At 42.2% G+C, this 19,341-nt stretch overlaps 1 protein-coding gene across 2 annotated transcripts in view; it reads left to right on the top strand.

Annotated features, from left to right (window-relative positions):
* LOC141048735 (semaphorin-6B-like) overlaps nt 1-19,341 on the top strand; it is a 97,674-nt gene that overhangs the window by 64,496 nt on the left and 13,837 nt on the right. Inside the window, exons 8-10 of one of the 2 annotated variants that reach the window (XM_073544661.1) lie at nt 10,093-10,212; nt 11,578-11,666; nt 14,790-15,849. In XM_073544661.1, the coding sequence (XP_073400762.1) occupies nt 10,093-10,212; nt 11,578-11,666; nt 14,790-15,110 (530 nt within the window). In that variant the 3' untranslated portion in view covers nt 15,111-15,849. Of the gene's footprint in view, nt 1-10,092; nt 10,213-11,577; nt 11,667-14,789; nt 15,850-19,341 lie in introns of those variants that run through there. The other variant, XM_073544671.1, reaches the window with a different exon arrangement.

Below are 19,341 nucleotides of genomic sequence, written 5' to 3'. Positions count from 1 at the left end.
TGAGGTCTAGTGTGAAGTTTCCACAATCAGTGATAGTTTGGGGAGCCATGTCATCTGCTGGTGTAGGTCCACTGTGTTTTATCAAGACCAAAGTCAGTGCAGCCATCTACCAGGAGATTTTAGAGCCCTTCATTCTTCCCTCTACCGACAAGCTTTTTGGAGATGGAAATTTAATTCTCCAGCAGGACTTGGCAACTGTCCACACTGCCAAAAGTATCAATACCTGGTATAAAAACAACAGTATCACTGTGGTTGGTATTGTCAAGAATACGATGAGAGACACCATACCCAAAAATGCAGACAAGCTGAAGGCTGCTATCAAAGCAACCTGGGCTTCTATAACATCTCAGCATTGCCACAGGCTGATCACCTCCATGCCACGCCGCATTGATGCAGTAATTGAAGCAAAATGACCCCCAACCAAGTATTGAGTGCATTTACTGAACATACATTTCAGTAGACCAACGTTTAGGATTTTGAAATCATTTTTCAAGCTGATGTTATAAAGTATTCTAATTTACTGAGATAATGACTTTTGGGTTTCCTTTGGCTGTAAGCCATAATTAATCATCATTAACAGAAATAAAAACTTGAAATAGATCACTCTGTAACGACTCTATATAATATATGAGTTCCACTTTTTGCATTGAAGAACTTAAATAGAATAACTTTTTGATAATATTGTTATTTTGTGAGAAGCACCTGTAGTGTCATTGTACAGGTAATACAGTGATCACCAGTGACATTATACACAGGAGCTCTGTATATAGTGTATAGTGTACAGGTAATAGAGTGATCACCAGTGGCCTTATACAGAGGAGCTTTGAATATAGTGTAGAGGTAATAGAGGGATCACCGGTGACATTATACACAGGAGCTCTGTGTATATAGTGTATAGTGTACAGGTAATACAGTGATCACCGGTGACATTATGCACAGGAGCTCTGTATATAGTGTACAGGTTTTACTGGGATCACCAGTGACATTATACACAGGAGCTCTGTATATATTGTATAATGTACAGGTAATACAGTGATCACCGGTGACATCATACACAATAGCTCTGTATGAAGTGTCAGTGTACTGGTAATACAGTGATCACAAGTGACATTATACACTGGAGCTATGTATATGCTAAATAGTGTATAGCATCAGTGTACAGGTAATACACTGACTCACCATTGACGTCTTTTGTTGAAGTCCTTCATCTTCGCTTTTCAACTTCATCCAGCACAGACTGCCATCACTTCGTCCAGCCAGGACTCGTCTCTCCTGGAAATAACAGTTATCTAGAGAACCGCTCGCAGAGCAGATTACTTAATTTTTTTCCCAACTTCTACACTACACCAGGTGAAGAAAAAAGGTGACAGTGTCACCCTGCACAGTACACACACCCCCTTCTCCAGTGAAAACAATATCCTCAAAAATCGTATGCATCGTGCCCAATGTGTCTCCATCCTACCCCATCTGTCTCGATCCTGCCCCATGATCCTGCACCATGTGTCTCCATCCTGCCCCGTGATCCTACACCATGTGTCTCCATCTTGCCTAATGTTCCTGTCCCATCTGTCTCCATCCTGCCCCATGATCCTGCACCATGTGTGTCCACCATATCCATCCTGCCCAATATGTCTCCATCCTGCCTCGTGATCTTGCACCATGTGTCTCTATCCTGCCCCATGATCCTGCACAATGTGTCTCCATCCCCATGAACTTGCCCCATCTGTCTCCATTCTGCCCCATGATCCTGCACCATGTCACATGGTTCAGGATCATGGGAGAGGATGGAGACAGATGGGGCAGGATGGAGACACAAAGTCCATGTATTTCTATCCTGCTGCCCAAATATATTGCGGCTAGCCGCTTTCAATAATAAAAAAACACACACTTTCTCCTTACCTGGCTGCGATCCAGCGGCGATGTCCCCTCCAGCTATTTCGAATGCAGACACGCCAGCCAATGACAATGACGTCATATGCAGGCAACATGCACATTGATGTCAGCTGCCAGCCTGTGGTTGGCTGGCGTCTTTTAACTATTGCCATGTGGGCCTGCACGGCAATAGAGTTTAACTGAATCTGCGACTCGGATGCCGGTTCAATTACTGCACAGGCAGGATCCTCCTGCCCCTGGGGCCCGGTGAGCAGAACATGGGGGCCCCATATGCCAGTAAGGGCAGTAATGCCCTGATGGCGTCCCTGTTCATAACTATTCACCCCCCCAAAGTCAGTACTTTGTAGATCTTCAAGTCTGACCACAGATTCTCAGTTGGATTAAGGTCTAGGCTTTGACTAGGCCACTAAAAAACATTTACATGATTTCCCTCCAACCACTCAAGTGTTGCTTTAGTTGTATGCTTTGGGTCATTGTCTTGTTGGCAGGTGAACCTCTGTCCTAGTATCAAATCACTGACAGACTAAAACTGGTTTAGCTCAAAAATATCCCTTTATTTCACATTCTCTCGACTCAGACCACTTTTCCTGTTGGTTAAAAATATCACCAAAGTATGATGCTGCGCCACCACATATGACTGTGGGGATGGTGTTCTTTGAGTGAGAAGCTGTATTGGTTTGGTGCCAGACATAGCGTTTACCTTAGTGGACAAAAAGTGAGTTTTGGTCTCATCTTTCCACAGCACCTTCCTCCATACATTTGGAGAGTCTCCCATATGTCTTTTGGCAAACGCAAAATGAGTCTTACAATTATGTTTGTGTCAGTAAAGGCTTTTTTCTGCCTACTTTTCCATTAAGGCCAACTCTATGGAGTGTACGGCTTATTGTGGTCATAAGGACATATATTCCAGTCTCTGCTTGGGAACTCTTCAGCTCCTTTGGTCTTTTTGCTGCCTCTATGATTAATGCCCTCTTTGCCCGGGCTGAGCGTATTGGTGGGCGGCCCTCTCTTGACAGGTTTGTTGTGGTTGTATGTTCTTTCCATTTGATGATAATGGATTTGATGGTGCTGCAGGGGATCATCAGAAACTCGGACTTTTATTTTTTTTATAACCCAACCCTGACTTGTACTTCTCAACAATGCTGTCGCTGACTTGTTTGGAGATCTCTTGGTCTTCATGGTATTGTTTGGTTAGTGGTGTCTCTTGCCAGGTCTGCCATCAGGGCATTACTGCCCTTACAGCTGTATGGGGCCCGATGACCAGCGGCACACAGGGGGCCCGTAGGGCCTCGCCTCTTGCGGTACTGCTCATCGGGCCCCATCCTGCACTAATGTGCTGTGCACTGTGGGCCTGTGGAGCACATGTCAGCGCCGGGGCCCCAGAGATTTATGGGAGCTGTGCACGGCCATCTTACCTTGACGGCTCCGCAGCTCCGACTCCCTATGCCCTCCCAGGACTTTTGGACATGTATGAAGACGGTTGCTTCTAGATCAGAGTTGATTTTTTGGTGATTCTCAATTTAGCCACTCCGATCTAGACGGCTGGACTGAAGGAGGCTCTGCTCCTTCCGGTATCATCATTCCCTCAAAAAATCAACTCCGATCTAGTCGATACCATGAGAGGACACTGTGACCAGAAGAGGAGCTGCGTCTGCTGGGGATTGCTTATGAGGTAAGTATGAAAAATGTTTTTTTTTCAGTTATATCATGAATTAAATGGGTGAGGAGGGAGTCTGCATATGATGAAGGGGGGGCTGCTGATTGAGGGAGTTGTGCACATGATGATGGGGGCTGCCAATGATGGAGGGTGGTCTGCACATGATGAAGGGGGGCTGCCAATGATGGAGGGGGGAGCTGCACATGATGAAGGGGGGCTGCTAATGATGGAAAGTGGTCTGCACATGATGAAGGGGGGCTGCCAATGATGTAGGTGGTCTTCACATGAAGGGGGGCTGCCAACGATGGAGGGTGGTCTGCACATGATGAAGGGTGGTCTGCACATGATGAAGGGATGAAGGGGGGCTGCCAATGATGGAGGGTGATCTGCACACGATAGAGGGTGGTCTGCACATGATGAAGGGGGACTGCCAATGATGGAGGGTGGTCTGCACATGATGGAGGGTGATATGCACATGATGAAGGGGGACTGCCAATGATGGATGGTTGTCTGCACACGATGGAGAGTGGTCTGTACATGATGAAGGGGGCTGCCAATGATGGAGGGGGGTCTGCACACGAAGGGGTCTGCAAATGATGGAGGGGGGCTGCAAATGATGGAGCGGGGGCTGCAAATGATGTGAAGGAGAGAACGGGGGACTGCACATGAACAGAAAGGGACTGCACATGATGAAGTAGGGGGGAGAATGGGGGACTACAAATGTTGAAGTGAGGGGGAGTGGGACTGCAAATGATGAAGTGGGGGGAAGGGGGACTGCAAATGATGAAGTGAGGTACAGGGGACAGTAATTGAATTGAAGGTGGGGGATGGGGAGAGCAAATTAGGACCTGGGGAGAGCAAATAATGATGAATTTTGAGGGTGGTGGGAGTAAATGATGTATTGAATGTGGGGGAGAGCAGTTGATAATGGAGGGTAGGTGTGGGAGAGAGAGAAGGCATGACAATGAATTGGGGCATGTAAATATAATGAATTGAGGGAGCGGGAGGTACATAGTGGGGGTGTTGAGGATTCAGTAACTGGTAATGAATTGGGGGAAGAGTACAGGGGATAATTAATGTATATATTTATTAGGTGAGGAAAATGGCTATTTATTCGGTAGTTGTGGGGGCACAGTGGTGGATTATAATTTACATTTGGAATGGTGTATTGCATAATAACTAATGTATATACTCGTGTATAAGCTGACCCGTGTATAAGCTGGCCGACCCCCCAATTTTGCCACAAAAAACTGAAAAAACTTATTGACTTGTGTATAAGCCGAGGAATCCATAGACTATGCCCCCATATGCTGCTCCACAGAATATGCCCCCATATGCTGCTCCATAGAATATGCCCCCATATGCTGCTCCATAGATTATGCCCCCATATGCTTCTCCATAGTTTATGCCCCCATATGCTGCTCAATAGATTATGCCCCCATATGCTTCTCCATAGTTTATGCCCCCATATGCTGCCCCATAGACTATGCCCCCATATGCTGCCCCATAGAATATGCCCCAATATGCTGCCCCATAGAATATGCCCTCATATGCTGCCTCATAGAATATGCCCCATATGCTGCTCCATAGACTATGCCCCCATATGCTGCTCCATAGAATATGCCCCCATATGCTGCAAAAAAAATGCCATACTCACCTCTCCTGGGTCCATCGCCGCTGTCTGCCGCTTCTTGTGTCAGTGACTATTCAGCCAGCAGAGGGGCGGCACACAATAACCACATCACCGCACCCCCTGCTGCCTAAACGTCACTGACACAGGATGCAGCAGAGACAGCGGTGAGCAGCGATGGACCGGGGGACAGGTGAATATCGCTATACTCCCCTATCCTGCCGCGGTCTCTGCAGCCTTGCTTCTCCACTGTCTCCCTTCCTGTCTTCAGTGGTCATGTGGTACCTCTCATTACACTCATGAATATGCGCATATTCATGAGTGTAATGAACGGTACCTCGTGACTGCTGAAGACATGAAGGGAGAGAGTGGAGAAACGATACTGCAAAGACCGCGGCAGGACAGGTAAGTATAATCTCAGACACCCCCGCTCCCCCTCCCCCGCCGACTCCCAGGTATATGACCCGTGTATAAGCCGAGAGGGGGACTTTCAGCCCAAAAAAATGGGCTGAAAATCTCAGCTTATACACGAGTATATACGGTAATTATATATTAAATGTGGGTGCAGGCTCGGGTGCCCTCCGAGTATTTTGGCGTGCTCGGAGATTTAGTTTGTGTCGAAGCAGCTGCATGATTTGCGGCTGCTAGAGAGCCTGGCTACATGTGGGGATTTGCTAACAAACAGGCATTTCTCACATGTATTCAGCCTGTCCAGCAGATGCAAATCATGCAGCTGCGTCGACACAAACTAAATCTCCGAGCAGGCCAAAATACTCAGAGGACACCCAAGCATGCTCGGGAAAACCTGAGCAACGATTATACTAGCTCATCACTATCAATTACCTATTCACTGTACACTATATACAGAGCTCCTGTATATAATGTACCTATACACTGACACTATATACAGAGCTCCTGTGTATAATGTCACTGGTGATCACTGTATTACCTGTACACTGACACTGTATACAGAGCTCCTGTGTATAATGTCACTGGTGATCACTGTATATTGCCTGTACACTGACATTATATACAGAGCTCCTGTGTATAATGGCATTAGTGTTGTGTTTTTTATTAATGAGCAGTATTGTAGTATTCTGTCAATATGTGGTGGTAGTATGTGATCTGGTTATGGTGTTGCGGTATTTCTCCCTGTGTTATTATTTGGCCTCTATGTGATGGTAATATGATCTGGTCACATTATGGAGTTATTTGTTCCTTGTATGTGGTATTATTATTCAATCACTATGTGGTGGTAATATGTGGTCTGGTCATGGTGTGACGGTTTTTGTCCCTTGTATGTGGTATTAATGGTCATTCCAAAAATATGTGACTCATTCCCTAAAAGAAAAATATACAAAAAAAGAGTATTGGATATTTTAAGAAATGTTTAAAGGGATAGAGTAGAGTAGCACTCGGCCAAAAAGTCCACCTTGTTAAAAATTCTTTTGGCCAAAACAAAAGCTGCTGGCTAAATGTATAATCTGGTGATGGGAACTGTTAATAAAATATTGGTGAGGATGTAGTGCAGAATATGAGTTTTTCCAAGAGCGGGCGGTGGGACTGTGGAAGGTTCAAAGTGTGGAAGCAGAACTGGGGTGGAGCCTGACTGGAGTCTCAAGGGGGCTCGAAAATTTTGCCAGTGTGGTGCCCCGAAATTCCGTGTAGCCGCCCTGCCTCTTGCTTAATGGTGTAGCAGCCTTTGTGGCCCTTCAGAAAAGGCGTGTATATACTGACAGGCCATGTAACATTTAAAGTGCACACAGGTGGACTTCCTTTCAGTAATCATGTGATTTATGAAAGGAATTGCTTGCACTAGATATTGATAGGGGCTTCTTCGCAAAAGGGTTTGACTACATATGCATATCACATGCCAATTTTTAGTTTTTTGATCCCATAAATTTAATTTACTGTATGCCTATATTGTTCTCTCTTCACTTTCACCAGCTTAGCCCATTTAGTGCTGATGCATCACACACAAATCAGATTATAAAAATGTTTAAACACAGGTTGTAATGCAACAAAATAAGTAAAAAGCCAAGGAGTGTGAATACTTTTGCAAGCCACTGTATCATCGGAGAAGAACCTATAGTTCAAATCAGGTTTTTGTGTTAAATTTATTTTGAAAGGGAATCTGTCACGAGATTTTTAGTACCCCATTTGAAAGCAGCATGATGTAGGGGCATATATATATATATACATACACAGTATATTTAGGGTGTCAGAGGGAATAGAAAAGTAGGAAAGTAAATGAAGAGAAGATGAGTGCAGGATAGAGGCTGTGCTGATAAAATAAAATAATAAAGACAACAGAACTTTGGGTATACACGGAGCTTACATCCAGCCTATATTACTGAGAGAGATACTCCCACAAGAGAAAAATCTGAAACTTTGGTCCAAGCTGTACATTCGAGGGCCTGAAAATATATGAAACTTATTACAATTTGATTAGTTAAAGGAAAATGCTAACATTTGAAAAATATTTTATGTATGTAAAAGTTGTCCATAGACTTTAAGATTGTGATGCCTGTGAATTAGAATAAAGGCATTTGAGAGGATTCTCCTACCTATAATCTGGTTGGATTTTATATTTTTCTTGGTCATTACCACTAACTAAAGGGTAGTTAGACAACACTTCAAAAGTGGTGACGGCATTTATAACCATGAGTTAAGAGCTGTGGTCATCAGGAACAAAAACACCATCTTCCATGCCATTAATGTGCCCTTCTACCTTGGTTAAAATAATGAATCGAATCTATCTCCATTTATAGCTAGAATCCCTATAGTATTTACAGGGATTTTGACAAAGTCCCCAGCTGGTGGTATATTAAATTGGCTATAAAAGGGGGAGGGAGCTTAGTGGAGGCAAATTTGTTGGCAACAGTTACTAAATCTTCCTATACAGCAAATTTTATTAACACATGAACAGCTCATAAAAAGATTATGGGGTGTTGCGTGATAAGGTATCACGTGCCAAGGCTATATATAATTAATGAATAGTGGGAATGAATATAATAAGATTTATATACTGTACATGCAATTCTATAATGTCATATCCATTTGTGGGAGTCAAAGAACATCGACCAAACTATGCATATAGGATAGGTAGAATTGCAAAATAATTTAAAGGGAATCTGTCACCCTTTTTATCCCCTATTAGCTGCCGGCATAGACATCAGGGGCTTATCTACAGCATTCTGTAATGCTGTAGATAAGCCCCCGTTGTAACCTGAAAGAGAAGAAAAACACGTTATATTATACTCACCGAGGTGGGCGGTCCGGTCTGATGGGTGTTGCGGTCCGGTCCGGCGCCTCCCTTCTTCATGCGATGACGTCCTCTTCTCCCATCCTGAAATGGCTCCGGCGCAGGCGCACTGCTCTGCCCTGTTGAGGGCAGAGCAGAACTCTGCAGTGCGCAGGCGCCGGACCTCTCCTGCTGCAAATTCCACAAATGAACATTTTCAGTTCTTTAAAACAGATCAAATGTTTAGAAATTCTACGGTGCCTAATAATTTGGAACAGTGCAATTTGAGTTTTTATTCATTTTGGAGATTATACTGCTATCATTGGGAGGTTTCTTCAATAAAATTTGATGTATACTCTAACGGGTGATGACTTTTATTAGAATGACTGTCATTTGTACTGACTATTTAGGAAAATCATAGAAAAATATCATTTGCATAATAATTTGGAACACAGTGTAGATAGTCAAAATCCTTGTAAATACTATATTAGTATAGTATATACTATATATATATATATATAATATTTAATTGGATATACAAGGGGTGGGAGCTTAGTGAAGACAAATTTGTTGGCAACTGACCTGTCTGATGTATTTTGTGGTTTCTTAAAAAGGTGCAGGGGATCACCACTTAGGCTGGTTTCACATTAGCGCTTTTTAAGCGCACGCACGGCCGGGGGTAGCTCCGCCCCCGAGCCGGCTCTCTGCCCGGCGTGCCCGCCCCTTGCTTGTAGCGCCGCCTTCTAGCGCACAGCGGCGCCTGCGATCGGCGCACCCTATCTTTAGCATAGGGTGCGCAGATCGTGCGCAGGCCGTGCGCTAGTTGCGCTTTGACCTGCGCTGCGCACTTTTGACGGTGCGCCGTGCGCGCCAAAATCAAACTTTTCGGATTTTGGCGCGCACGGCGCACCGTCAAAAGTGCGCAGCGCAGGTCAAAGCGCAACTAGCGCACGGCCTGCGCACGATCTGCGCATCCTATGCTAAAGATAGGGTGCGCCGATCGCAGGCGCCGCTGTGCGCTAGGAGGCGGCGCTACAAGCAAGGGGCGGGCACGCCGGGCAGAGAGCCGGCTCGGGGGCGGAGCTACCCCCGGCCGTGCGTGCGCTTAAAAAGCGCTAATGTGAAACCAGCCTTAGCATGTTCAGACCACCAGGAGTATAACCAGAAAGGTTTAGAATTATGTCCTGAGATGTAGAGCTACTAGGCAGTGATTAAATGTATTGATTTTGCTCAAATGTAAAGTACATCACATAGAAGACACTGAGACTGCTGTTTATACATCACATATGAGACACTGAGACTGCTGTATATACATCATAAAGGATACACTGAGACTTCTGTATGTCCATCACATAGGAGACACTGACGCTGCTTCATACATCACATAAGAGATGGTGAGAATGTTGCATATACATCACATAGGAGACCTCAAAGCATCTGTTTATTTATCACATAGGAGACACTGAGGCTGTTGCAAATACATCACATCGGATGCATTGAGACTCCTATATATACATCACATAAGAGAAAACGACTGCTGTATATACCTCACATAAGAGACATTGAGGCTGCTGTATATACATCACACAGGATAAACCGAGACTGCTGGATAGGTCCTTATATTTAGAGAAAATGCATTTTTAATACTTTTTTATCTTGCACAATCAGATGGGATGCTCTTTACAGCTACAGTGACGGATTTCCTTGCAATTGATGCTGTTGTGTATCGCAGTCTCGGTCATCTACCAACTCTACGAAGTGTTAAACATGACTCCAAATGGTTTAAGGGTTAGTAGAATTTTTTTTTTTAGATTGTTACTCATTACATGTATATACAGTATGCAATGAATGGCCACTCTATTGTCATATAATCAACGAATCAAATGCTTTTTTAGTGACCTGCCTCCTCTGTGTGAAATCTAATTATCAAAGAGGGGCGGCAGTCACTTAAAAAGCAGTGAGCCGTCATTCGAAGAGCAGAGGCAGGCCAAGGGGCTGAGGAATCACAGAAAGGAAGGAGAAGAGCCGGTGCACAGTCCAGCCCCACTGCACCAAAATCTAATTGGCAGAAAACTTCAAATGGTGACTAAAGGATAACCACACAGTGGTTTTCTTCACCAACAGTATCAATCTAATCAGTATTACAGCGCCTTTACTTTACGTTACAAAATTGTGCTGACAGGCTCTCTTTAAATACATGTAATTTCGGCTAAAGTTAATTTTTTTGCTATAGGGCTTCATTAATAATTTTAGACCGTTTACCTTCTATTGCTTCTGTGTTATACTGTCTATTGCTGGCTGTAGAATAAATTACTTAAGGATCTGTCAGTCGGCTCGTTCTGCGTGGGAGGGTAAATCTTTTCTTCTTTCTGAACTCGACTGTGCTGATGTATGACAACAGACCACATGAAAACTTAGCTGAACTTTGAGTTCATAAATCAACTGAGAGGAGCTCAGGAAAAGACAAGATTCTCCATAAAAACAAGTTGACTGACGGATTCTCAGTTGACTCATTCAGCTGCCAGCAATATACAGAGAATCAAAGAGCTTTATCTGATTATCACATGTCCAGAAGTAGAAGTAGCATGGAGAAATTATTCTGCAATACTGAGCTGGGTGGCTGTGAATCCAGCTCTGCCATAATCTAAATAACGCAAGAACTGTATCATATTTGCCTGTCTTGTCTCCCTCTGACTGTTTTCTTACTCTGCTTCTCATTCCTCATAAACTTTTAGCACCCTCTCTTTTCAACTGAAAGCAATTGTTTGTTTTAATTTGGCATTTCTCTCTTGTAGCAAGAATGTAAGGGTCTTTTCATACCATGTTTGGTAAGAATATTCTGGCACACGCACTGAATTGAAAAGTCATTGTGTTGCGGGGAATTATAAGCCTGTCAAATTACTGCAGTCTCGTTCTCATCTTCTGTTCTGCAGAGATTAGTGCAAAATAGGATACTGGACATAATAATGAGTAACTGCTTCATTTATAAAACTGGGCTGTGGCTTTAATTAGTTAATTCTTTTTCCGAATGCAACGTAAATCTTTTACTAAATTTGGTATTGCTTAGGTAAGCCAATTCCACGCTCTGTCTGGGACTGTTGAAATGGTTGAATAATGACCTCTTTCCTTTCTTTGGCTTTTTTTCTTGCCTAGATCCATATTTTGTCAATGCTGTGGAATGGAAGGATCATGTGTATTTCTTCTTCAGAGAGATAGCAATGGAGTTCAACTACTTTGAGAAGGTATATATATATATATATCTACATATACAGTATATCTGTTTCTAAGCGTTTTCAAATACATTGCCGTCTCCTACTAAAAGCAGCTATGTCCTAAGAAAAAATAAGAAGAATGTTTTATGGTGGTGTAAAGAACCCTGAAGAGTACAAATGTAATTACTCATGTGTAATTGCAATATAAAATGTAAAATAATAATGAAACCTAATTATGAGATTGAAATTCCCAATTATAGGCGATTGGAGACTGTTTCATAACATGTTTTTAAGACCAGGTCAAAGGTGTTCATTTTTTTTTCTATCTTACTTTACTCCTGCTGCTCCTTTTAGTATTTTGTGTTTTTTTTTTTAATCTACCAAATGGTCCCAAAGATACATTTTGTCTTTATTTTGTACTAATTTTCATATGTTATAACAGTTTTGGGCAATGCTTATTGCAAGAAAGCCAAAGCAATGTAAACAAGGGTAGAAGAGAAGACAACCATATGAGTTCTGCCATAAAACCTTAAAAAATAACTTTTATTGGTATACGTTACAAAATACCAAAATTGCCCTAATAAAATAATAATGTAGAAAGGTGTAGCAGGGTCAGAGATAGATTATACCCAGATTATAAATATAACAATGTGAATGGCCTCTTTGGAGAACTGAATCAAGAGTATTTTGTTGCAGATTGGCGATTGTTTATTGACTCGTCCCAGAAAAGTTTGAAAGCAGTGTTGCTCCACATTGGAAACCATCAATCCCTATTGCTCACTCGCGTCATCTAAAGGAAAGTCATGAAAATCTGTCAGTTGTTTTGGCTGCTATACAATATAAGCATCATCAATGGAATATCTGTGGAGATTTGAAAGTGATTGGCCTGCTAGTGAGAATGCAAGGAGGTTTCACAAAATATTGTTGCTTCATGTGTTTATGGGACAGTAGAAATACAGTAGAGCATTATGCTCGTCATGATTGGGGACAGAGAAACATCTAAGCTCCAGGTAGAGACAATGTTCAGCATAATCCTTTAGTTGCTCCAACAAAAATCTTTCTTCCTCCACTAGATATAAAGTTAGGATTGATTAAAAACTTTGTGAAAGCCATGGCAAAGACAAATTCACAAGGGTTCCAGTACATTTCACAGAAATTCTCCAGCATTTCACCAGCAAAACTGAAGGAAGGGGTATTTGTTGGTCCTCAGATCAGAGAGCTTATGAGAGATGAAACAAAAATCTCCAGAATATGTTGAAGGTGTTGAGGACCTGCTAAATGCATACCGGTGTCTTGGATGTTGCATGTCTCTGAAAATGCACTTTTTGCATTCACATTTAGATTTCTTCCCTCAAAATCTTGGGGATGTAAGCGATGAACAAGGCGAGCGGTTTCACCCAGACATTAAAGTAATGGAACACCGCTATCAGAGTTTTTGGAATGACTCAATGATGGCAGATTACTGTTGGATGTTATATAGGGACAACCCTGAAAAATCGTATCAATGTCAGTCTAATGTCAAGCAATTTCTGCTCATATTTTGGTTTCTATTTTGCATGTGAAATTATTTTGGCTCAATAAAAACTGTTTTGTAAGGTGAAGCATTTTTTCTGATATGAAGATTACTGTTTTCTTAATGTCGCCAGTATATTTCCTATACCTTATAATAATGATGCTGCTCTATGGAAACTATTTGTGCTATAGAAAAACTATATACATTTTTTTGAAATCAGGACTAAAAGATGATTCAGAAAAGTACAAAGTCACCAGTGCCGATTACAAAAAAATATTTTTTTGTAGACCTGTGCAATCAGTTCGGGGTAAAAAGGAAAAAATCCCAAGTTAAATGTATTTTTCCGGATAAAATAAATTTTGGAAAAATACTAGGTTTGTGGAAAAGACCTAATGGAGATAGAAATTGTCCACCCTAAATAGCCCTTCCTGCCAGCGAATGTTGCACCCTAAATATTCGACATGACGCTCCGGCTCCACGTCGGTTAACCTTGTCTGACCCTCAAAAGGACCCCCAAGCCAGCCACCACCAACACCCAATATAAAGTGCTATAGTGCAAGGATTATATAAACCACCTAGGACATATGCTGTTTGTCTAATGCACAGAGAGCCGTGAGGGAATATGGCTCAATGTCCCAAGTAGTGTGTGTCTATCAGCTCTCTAGTCAAGAAGAATGTATGTCTCTGTGAAACATCTGAGTAAGACAGTGGTCAGTTGTAACCTGATAATGGTGGATCATAGAGTATGTCTTGTTTTGTTTTAAACATCTTTTTATTGTTTTAACAAAAGGATGAAACAATACATGCGACTAGCCAGATCAAGCCACATTATTTACATGAGTTACCAGTCCGGCGTTGCTGTACATATATTAACATCATAAGCGATCATAGAGTGTGTCTTATCCATACAGAAGTGGACTACAGCTTTTTAGACCAGAGAGACTTATTGTAAGGCCACCAGAATGCTAACTAGACCAACCACAAAAGTGTAGTAATAACCATAATCAAAAAGGTATACATAGCCCTAAAAAACACAGTGTAATCATCTAGGTTATGTCAAATATGGGTCAATGTGCAAAAATGCCCCAAAATTACTTATCTTAAGGGTGAGATAACCCATCATTTTATTAAGGCCATTGTGGTATTTTGTAACGTTTACCAATAAAATGTATTTTTGTAAGGGTTTTTTCTGTTCATATGGTTGTCTTCAGTGCATGTCACGCCCTTTATCAGAATCTCAGAACCGTGACATCACTCAAATCTTGCTGTCCATAAGTATTATTTCTGCAATCTCAGATCCTGATCATAGATTCAGTTGTATGGTAGTGATTGGTGCACCAGACAGATTTGAAGCTTTAGTAGCTAAACAACTGGAAACCGGGTATAGAAATGTGTCTGTCCTGATAGATAAAGAGGCGGAGGGATTCGAGCCGATTTGAATAGTTCTCCTGGCAGGGCATATTAACAGCTTGCGAGCGCTGTGTGGCCAGCTAGTTATTTGTGAGGACTCCATCTGCAGGAGGAGAGCGGGGACTTCAGCGCCGCGGACACACAGCTCGGCTGTTACTGCCGCCGCCTCTCACTGGACGTTCTGTACTCTTGGAGGGATTATTTTTTTATTTTTAGCATCTTTCTTCTAGCACAGAGCAGGAGCGATGTCTAAGAGAAAGGTTAATGCTGCCGATGCTGGAGATGCCAAGGATGAGCCCAAGAGGAGGTCGGCACGGTTGTCGGCTAAACACGCTCCACCAAAAGCCGAACCAAAGCCAAAAAAAAAAAAGGCAGCAGTAAAGGAGAAGGACAAAAAAGTTCCAGCAAAGGGAAAGAAGGGAGCAAAAGGCAAACAGACTGAAGGAGCTAACAAAGAAGACGCTAAGGAGGACCTGCCATCTGAAAATGGAGAGACAAAAAGCAACGAGGCCCCAGCATCCGATGGAGACAAGGATTCCAAATCTGAATAACCTACATCTGTTCTAAGTCTTTTATCAGTGGTTCCTGTTTCTCCCTTGTATCATTCAGAGGAATATTTTTATCAGCTATTTTGTAAATGTAAGTTTTTTAGTAGTTTAATTCTAGAAAACACACTTTTAAAATAGGAGGGGATCCCACCCTGTATTTGTTTCTTGAGTTGTGTTATTTTTTTTATGCAGTGTTTGACATGTTCTGCCCATTCTATACTGTGATCGGTCATGCAAATTGTAGCGGAGCGGAGCTTCAATTCCTTCTAGACAGTTAAATGCGTGAACAACAAAACCCCTTAAATTTTTATTTTTTTTCCCCTTATTTTCTGATCTAATGCCTTCTACTACTTTTCTTAGCGGATTGCCTGACATGGCGTGGGGATGGCAATGCCCAGTGTTCCCATACTGGTCTATATGGATGGGATATTTTTTTTTTTTTAATGTCTTTAACATTTTACCTGTTCTCTGTACCCGTATTGTCTTGCATACAATTTTTACAATCTAATAAAAAAATCCCCCTGGTGTTGGATTTCCCGCTAAAAAAAATTGTGTACTTATCTGTGATGTTACCATATTTTTCCTATATTTTTTGGGTAGTGGTATTTTATTTTCAGTAACTATGTAAAAGTGCTGTGAATCTATTTGAAAACCTTCAGAGTGTGTAGTGAGTGTGATGTGAAGTACTGGGAAGTTACGAAAAAAGAACTTTAAAATTTAAATAAAAAGCGGTTAAATTTTGTCAACCACTTCACTCCCCAGGGTAGCAGCATTATCTTTTATTTTTTCATTTCTTAAGAACTTTCTCTACCATCTCCCCCGCTTTTCAGAGAATTTGGGGGGGGGGAGGTTTAAGCTAACGAGTTGAAGATACTGGTACGAGGGGGGGTGCTCTGTTTTTTTTTCTTTTTTTACAAGAACAACTTTTATTTTTGAGATTTAGGCTATGTGCCCACGTAGCGATTTTTAAGCGTTTTTGCCGCGATTTTCGGCGCAAAAACGCTGCAAAAACGTTTAAAAGTCGTGTACAGAACGCCCCCCATGCATTCCTATGGCATTCCGCACATGCTGTGCTAATGCTGCCCTTTTTTCCGCGGCGGAATCGCATCGCAGAAAAAATCGCAGCATGCTCATTATTTTGTGCGGAATCGCAAACAATTGCCGCGATTCCGCACCCATAGGAATGCATGAGAATCGCTTACTTCCCGCATGTGGCTATGCCCACCATGCGGGAAGTTAAGCGTCTCATGCGCGGTTGGTACCCACGGTGTGGAGGAGAGGAGACTGTCCTCCAGGCCCTGGGTACCATACCCCTGTAAAAAAAGAATAAAAAATAAAAAATCGGGGTATATTTACCTTCCGGCGTCCCGCGCTGCATTCCCAGCCTAAGCGTTCCCAGTAATGCCTTGTGGCAAGGTCCTGTAATGACGTAGTCTCGCGTGACTCTAGCGGTCTCGCGAGATCGCTATAGTAACGCGAGACCAACGTCATCACAGGTCTCGCAAGGCATTACTGGGAACGCTGAGGCCCGGGATGGCAGCGCGGGACGCCGGAAGGTAAATATACCCCAATTTTTTATTTTTTTTTTTTCGCATTTTAACATTCTATCTTTTACTATTGAGGCCGCATAGGCGGCCTCAATAGTAAAAACCTGGTCACACTTGTCAAACACTATGTTTGACGAGTGTGACCAACCTGTCAATCACTTTCCAAGCGATGCTTCAAATCGCTTGGAAAGTGCTTGAATATTGCACGCGAAAATTGCGGCAAAATTGCAATCATAATCGCGGTAAAATCGCGGCGAAATCGCGCGGAAAAAAACGTGCGATTTCTGGGAAGGAGTCCGGTTTTTAGTGAGCGTTTTAAAGCGCTACGTGGGCACATAGCCTCAAAGTTGCAAAAGCCGCTAGTTTTTATGGCTTCTGATTTCTCACTTTCATTCATGTTTTTATTCCTAGATTTCCATTCTACTAGAGTTTAAAGGTTAAAAAAAGTACAGATTGTTCATAGTGTCTGTGTACTGATCACCAAACCAATTAAAACTTGGTTTAAAAAAATGTAAAAAAAAAAGTGTCTGTCCTTGAGGATTCGTGGCTTTTATGTACATTGAAGATTTTCGTATAACACTTATACAAATAGCCATTATCAATAACAAATCAATTTACACTTATTTTTTATAATCCATTTGAAAGCTGCTGCAACTGTCATTACGCCGCCACTTTTCAGCCGGGAAGTGAGTACATAGGACCATGGCAAAATTTTACAGTGTGCATGGGACATTTAGCCAAGCGTCTGCATATGGTGAAATGTCATCCAAATACAGAAGGCACAAGAGCAGATAGAGCTATGATGGACCAGACAGACATGCTGTTTTTACTTTTTAAAAAGTTTAGAGCATTTTAGGATTTTCTTTGTTTTATTTTTTCTTTATTTTACTCTGTCGATTTCATTTTGGCAGAGAATACACGATCTATGTGTTCCCTGCAGTTCCCCTATGCAGATCACTGCTAAGAGCTTGTGATCAATGTTTATTGTGCTTACAAAAAGAGATATATGCAAAAAAGACACAGATCTTCTCTGCATGAACCCAGGCAGCAACCCTCTGCATAGGGAATTTCCATATCAATGGCACCACAGGATTTCCAAAATGTACCCGAAGGCTCATGGGTGCTAGTGCAAAAGTTAAGTTTGGCACCCAGTTCAGCATAATCACCTTGGTGTCCATTGATTTCAGATCACACAATTTGTTTGCTTGTTATAAGGATTCCTAAATTGTTTTTATTTGCTTATTTTTTTACATTGTTTGTAAAAAAAAAAATTATCCAATCATATATTTTTCTTATTTTCTACAAAATTTGAGTAGCTGTGCTGAATTGCCAACCAATCATATAAGTATGCCTGCTCTAATGCCCTTAGAGTATGTGCAAGGAAAAAATACCTAGATCCATGGATATCATAAACTAAAATTCCCAGTGAAGTAATGCACATAGAAATAGATGGTAATGCTTATGTATGATATTAAGGCTCTGTGCACACGGTGCGGATTCTGCTGCAGATCCGCAGCGGATTTGGCCCTGCGGATCCGCAGCAGAACTGCAGGTGATGTACAGTACCATTATTGGCTATGTAAAAAAAAAATCGCTGTGCACATGCTGCGGATTTTTCCGGCCAGATTTCGTGCGGAATAAAAAAAGCAGCATGTCACTTCTTTTGTGCGGTTTTGCTGCAGTTTTCCATCTGCTCCATTCTACAAATCCGCAGGTGGAAAACCGCAGTGGAATACGGCAGTAAAACCGCACAAAAAATGCACTAAATTCGCAGGAAAAATGCAGGTCATTTTACCTGCGGATTTAGTAAAATCCACGTGGGAGGATCCGCACCGTGTGCACATAGCCTAAATGTCTGTTTATTTAATGTAATAATCTGATCCAGTTTCTAATATACCTTATTCATTAAAAATTCCTTATTCCCTCTCCATTCTCTCTAATGTTTTTGGGTTTTTTTTCTTCCTACTTCCGGTCTGATTTTGTTTCAGAATCCCTAGTGTATGCTGGGTTACTCAAAAGGGACATCAACAGGCAGCAGGGGCTTTGGTCACTGCCGCAGCCTCTGTCCCCACCCTGGAAAATCAACATTGGTGACTGTTTTAGGGGTTGAGCTAGCCTGTGCTCTACTGAATATGCATTGGTTGCCAATACCAACGTATGCTCAGTACAAGCTACCTTGTCACTGTGTGATATTACTTTCAATGCGCAGTAACAGTGTGCTCCTTTGTTGGCTCTGAGAAGTGATGAACCAGCAAGACCGTGCACTGTTAGTGTGTATTGTAAGGAGAGAAAACCAGAGATGTCACTTTTGGGTGGCAGAGCTGGCCTCTGCTCTCCGTGTTATCCCTTTACAATGCACACTGACAGGGAAGAGGCCTACAGTAAAATTAAAGGAGCTGCAAGTATTTCTAGCAAGTAATAGTTGTCTGTTGCATGTGTAAACAATTTCCCATATTATTCATATGTCTAATCTGTGAGTTAGGGTGGAAAGACATCCAAGTCTGGCTATGTTTTGCCAAAGCCTACATAATCTGCTAAAAGCATTTGGGAAAACGTGTTATGGCCTTATGAGACCAGGGTTGAACTTTTGACCATAATTCCAAGAAGGTATTTTTGGTACAAAGCCAACACTGCACATCACAGAAAATCATACCCACAGTGTATCATGTTGGAGGCAACATTTTGCT

The sequence above is a fragment of the Dendrobates tinctorius genome, unplaced genomic scaffold (genome assembly GCF_039654945.1).
Source record: "Dendrobates tinctorius isolate UK_male_01 unplaced genomic scaffold, ASM3965494v1 ptg000011l, whole genome shotgun sequence".
NCBI lineage: Eukaryota > Metazoa > Chordata > Amphibia > Anura > Dendrobatidae > Dendrobates > Dendrobates tinctorius.
This window is presented reverse-complemented; position numbering and strand designations above follow the sequence as displayed.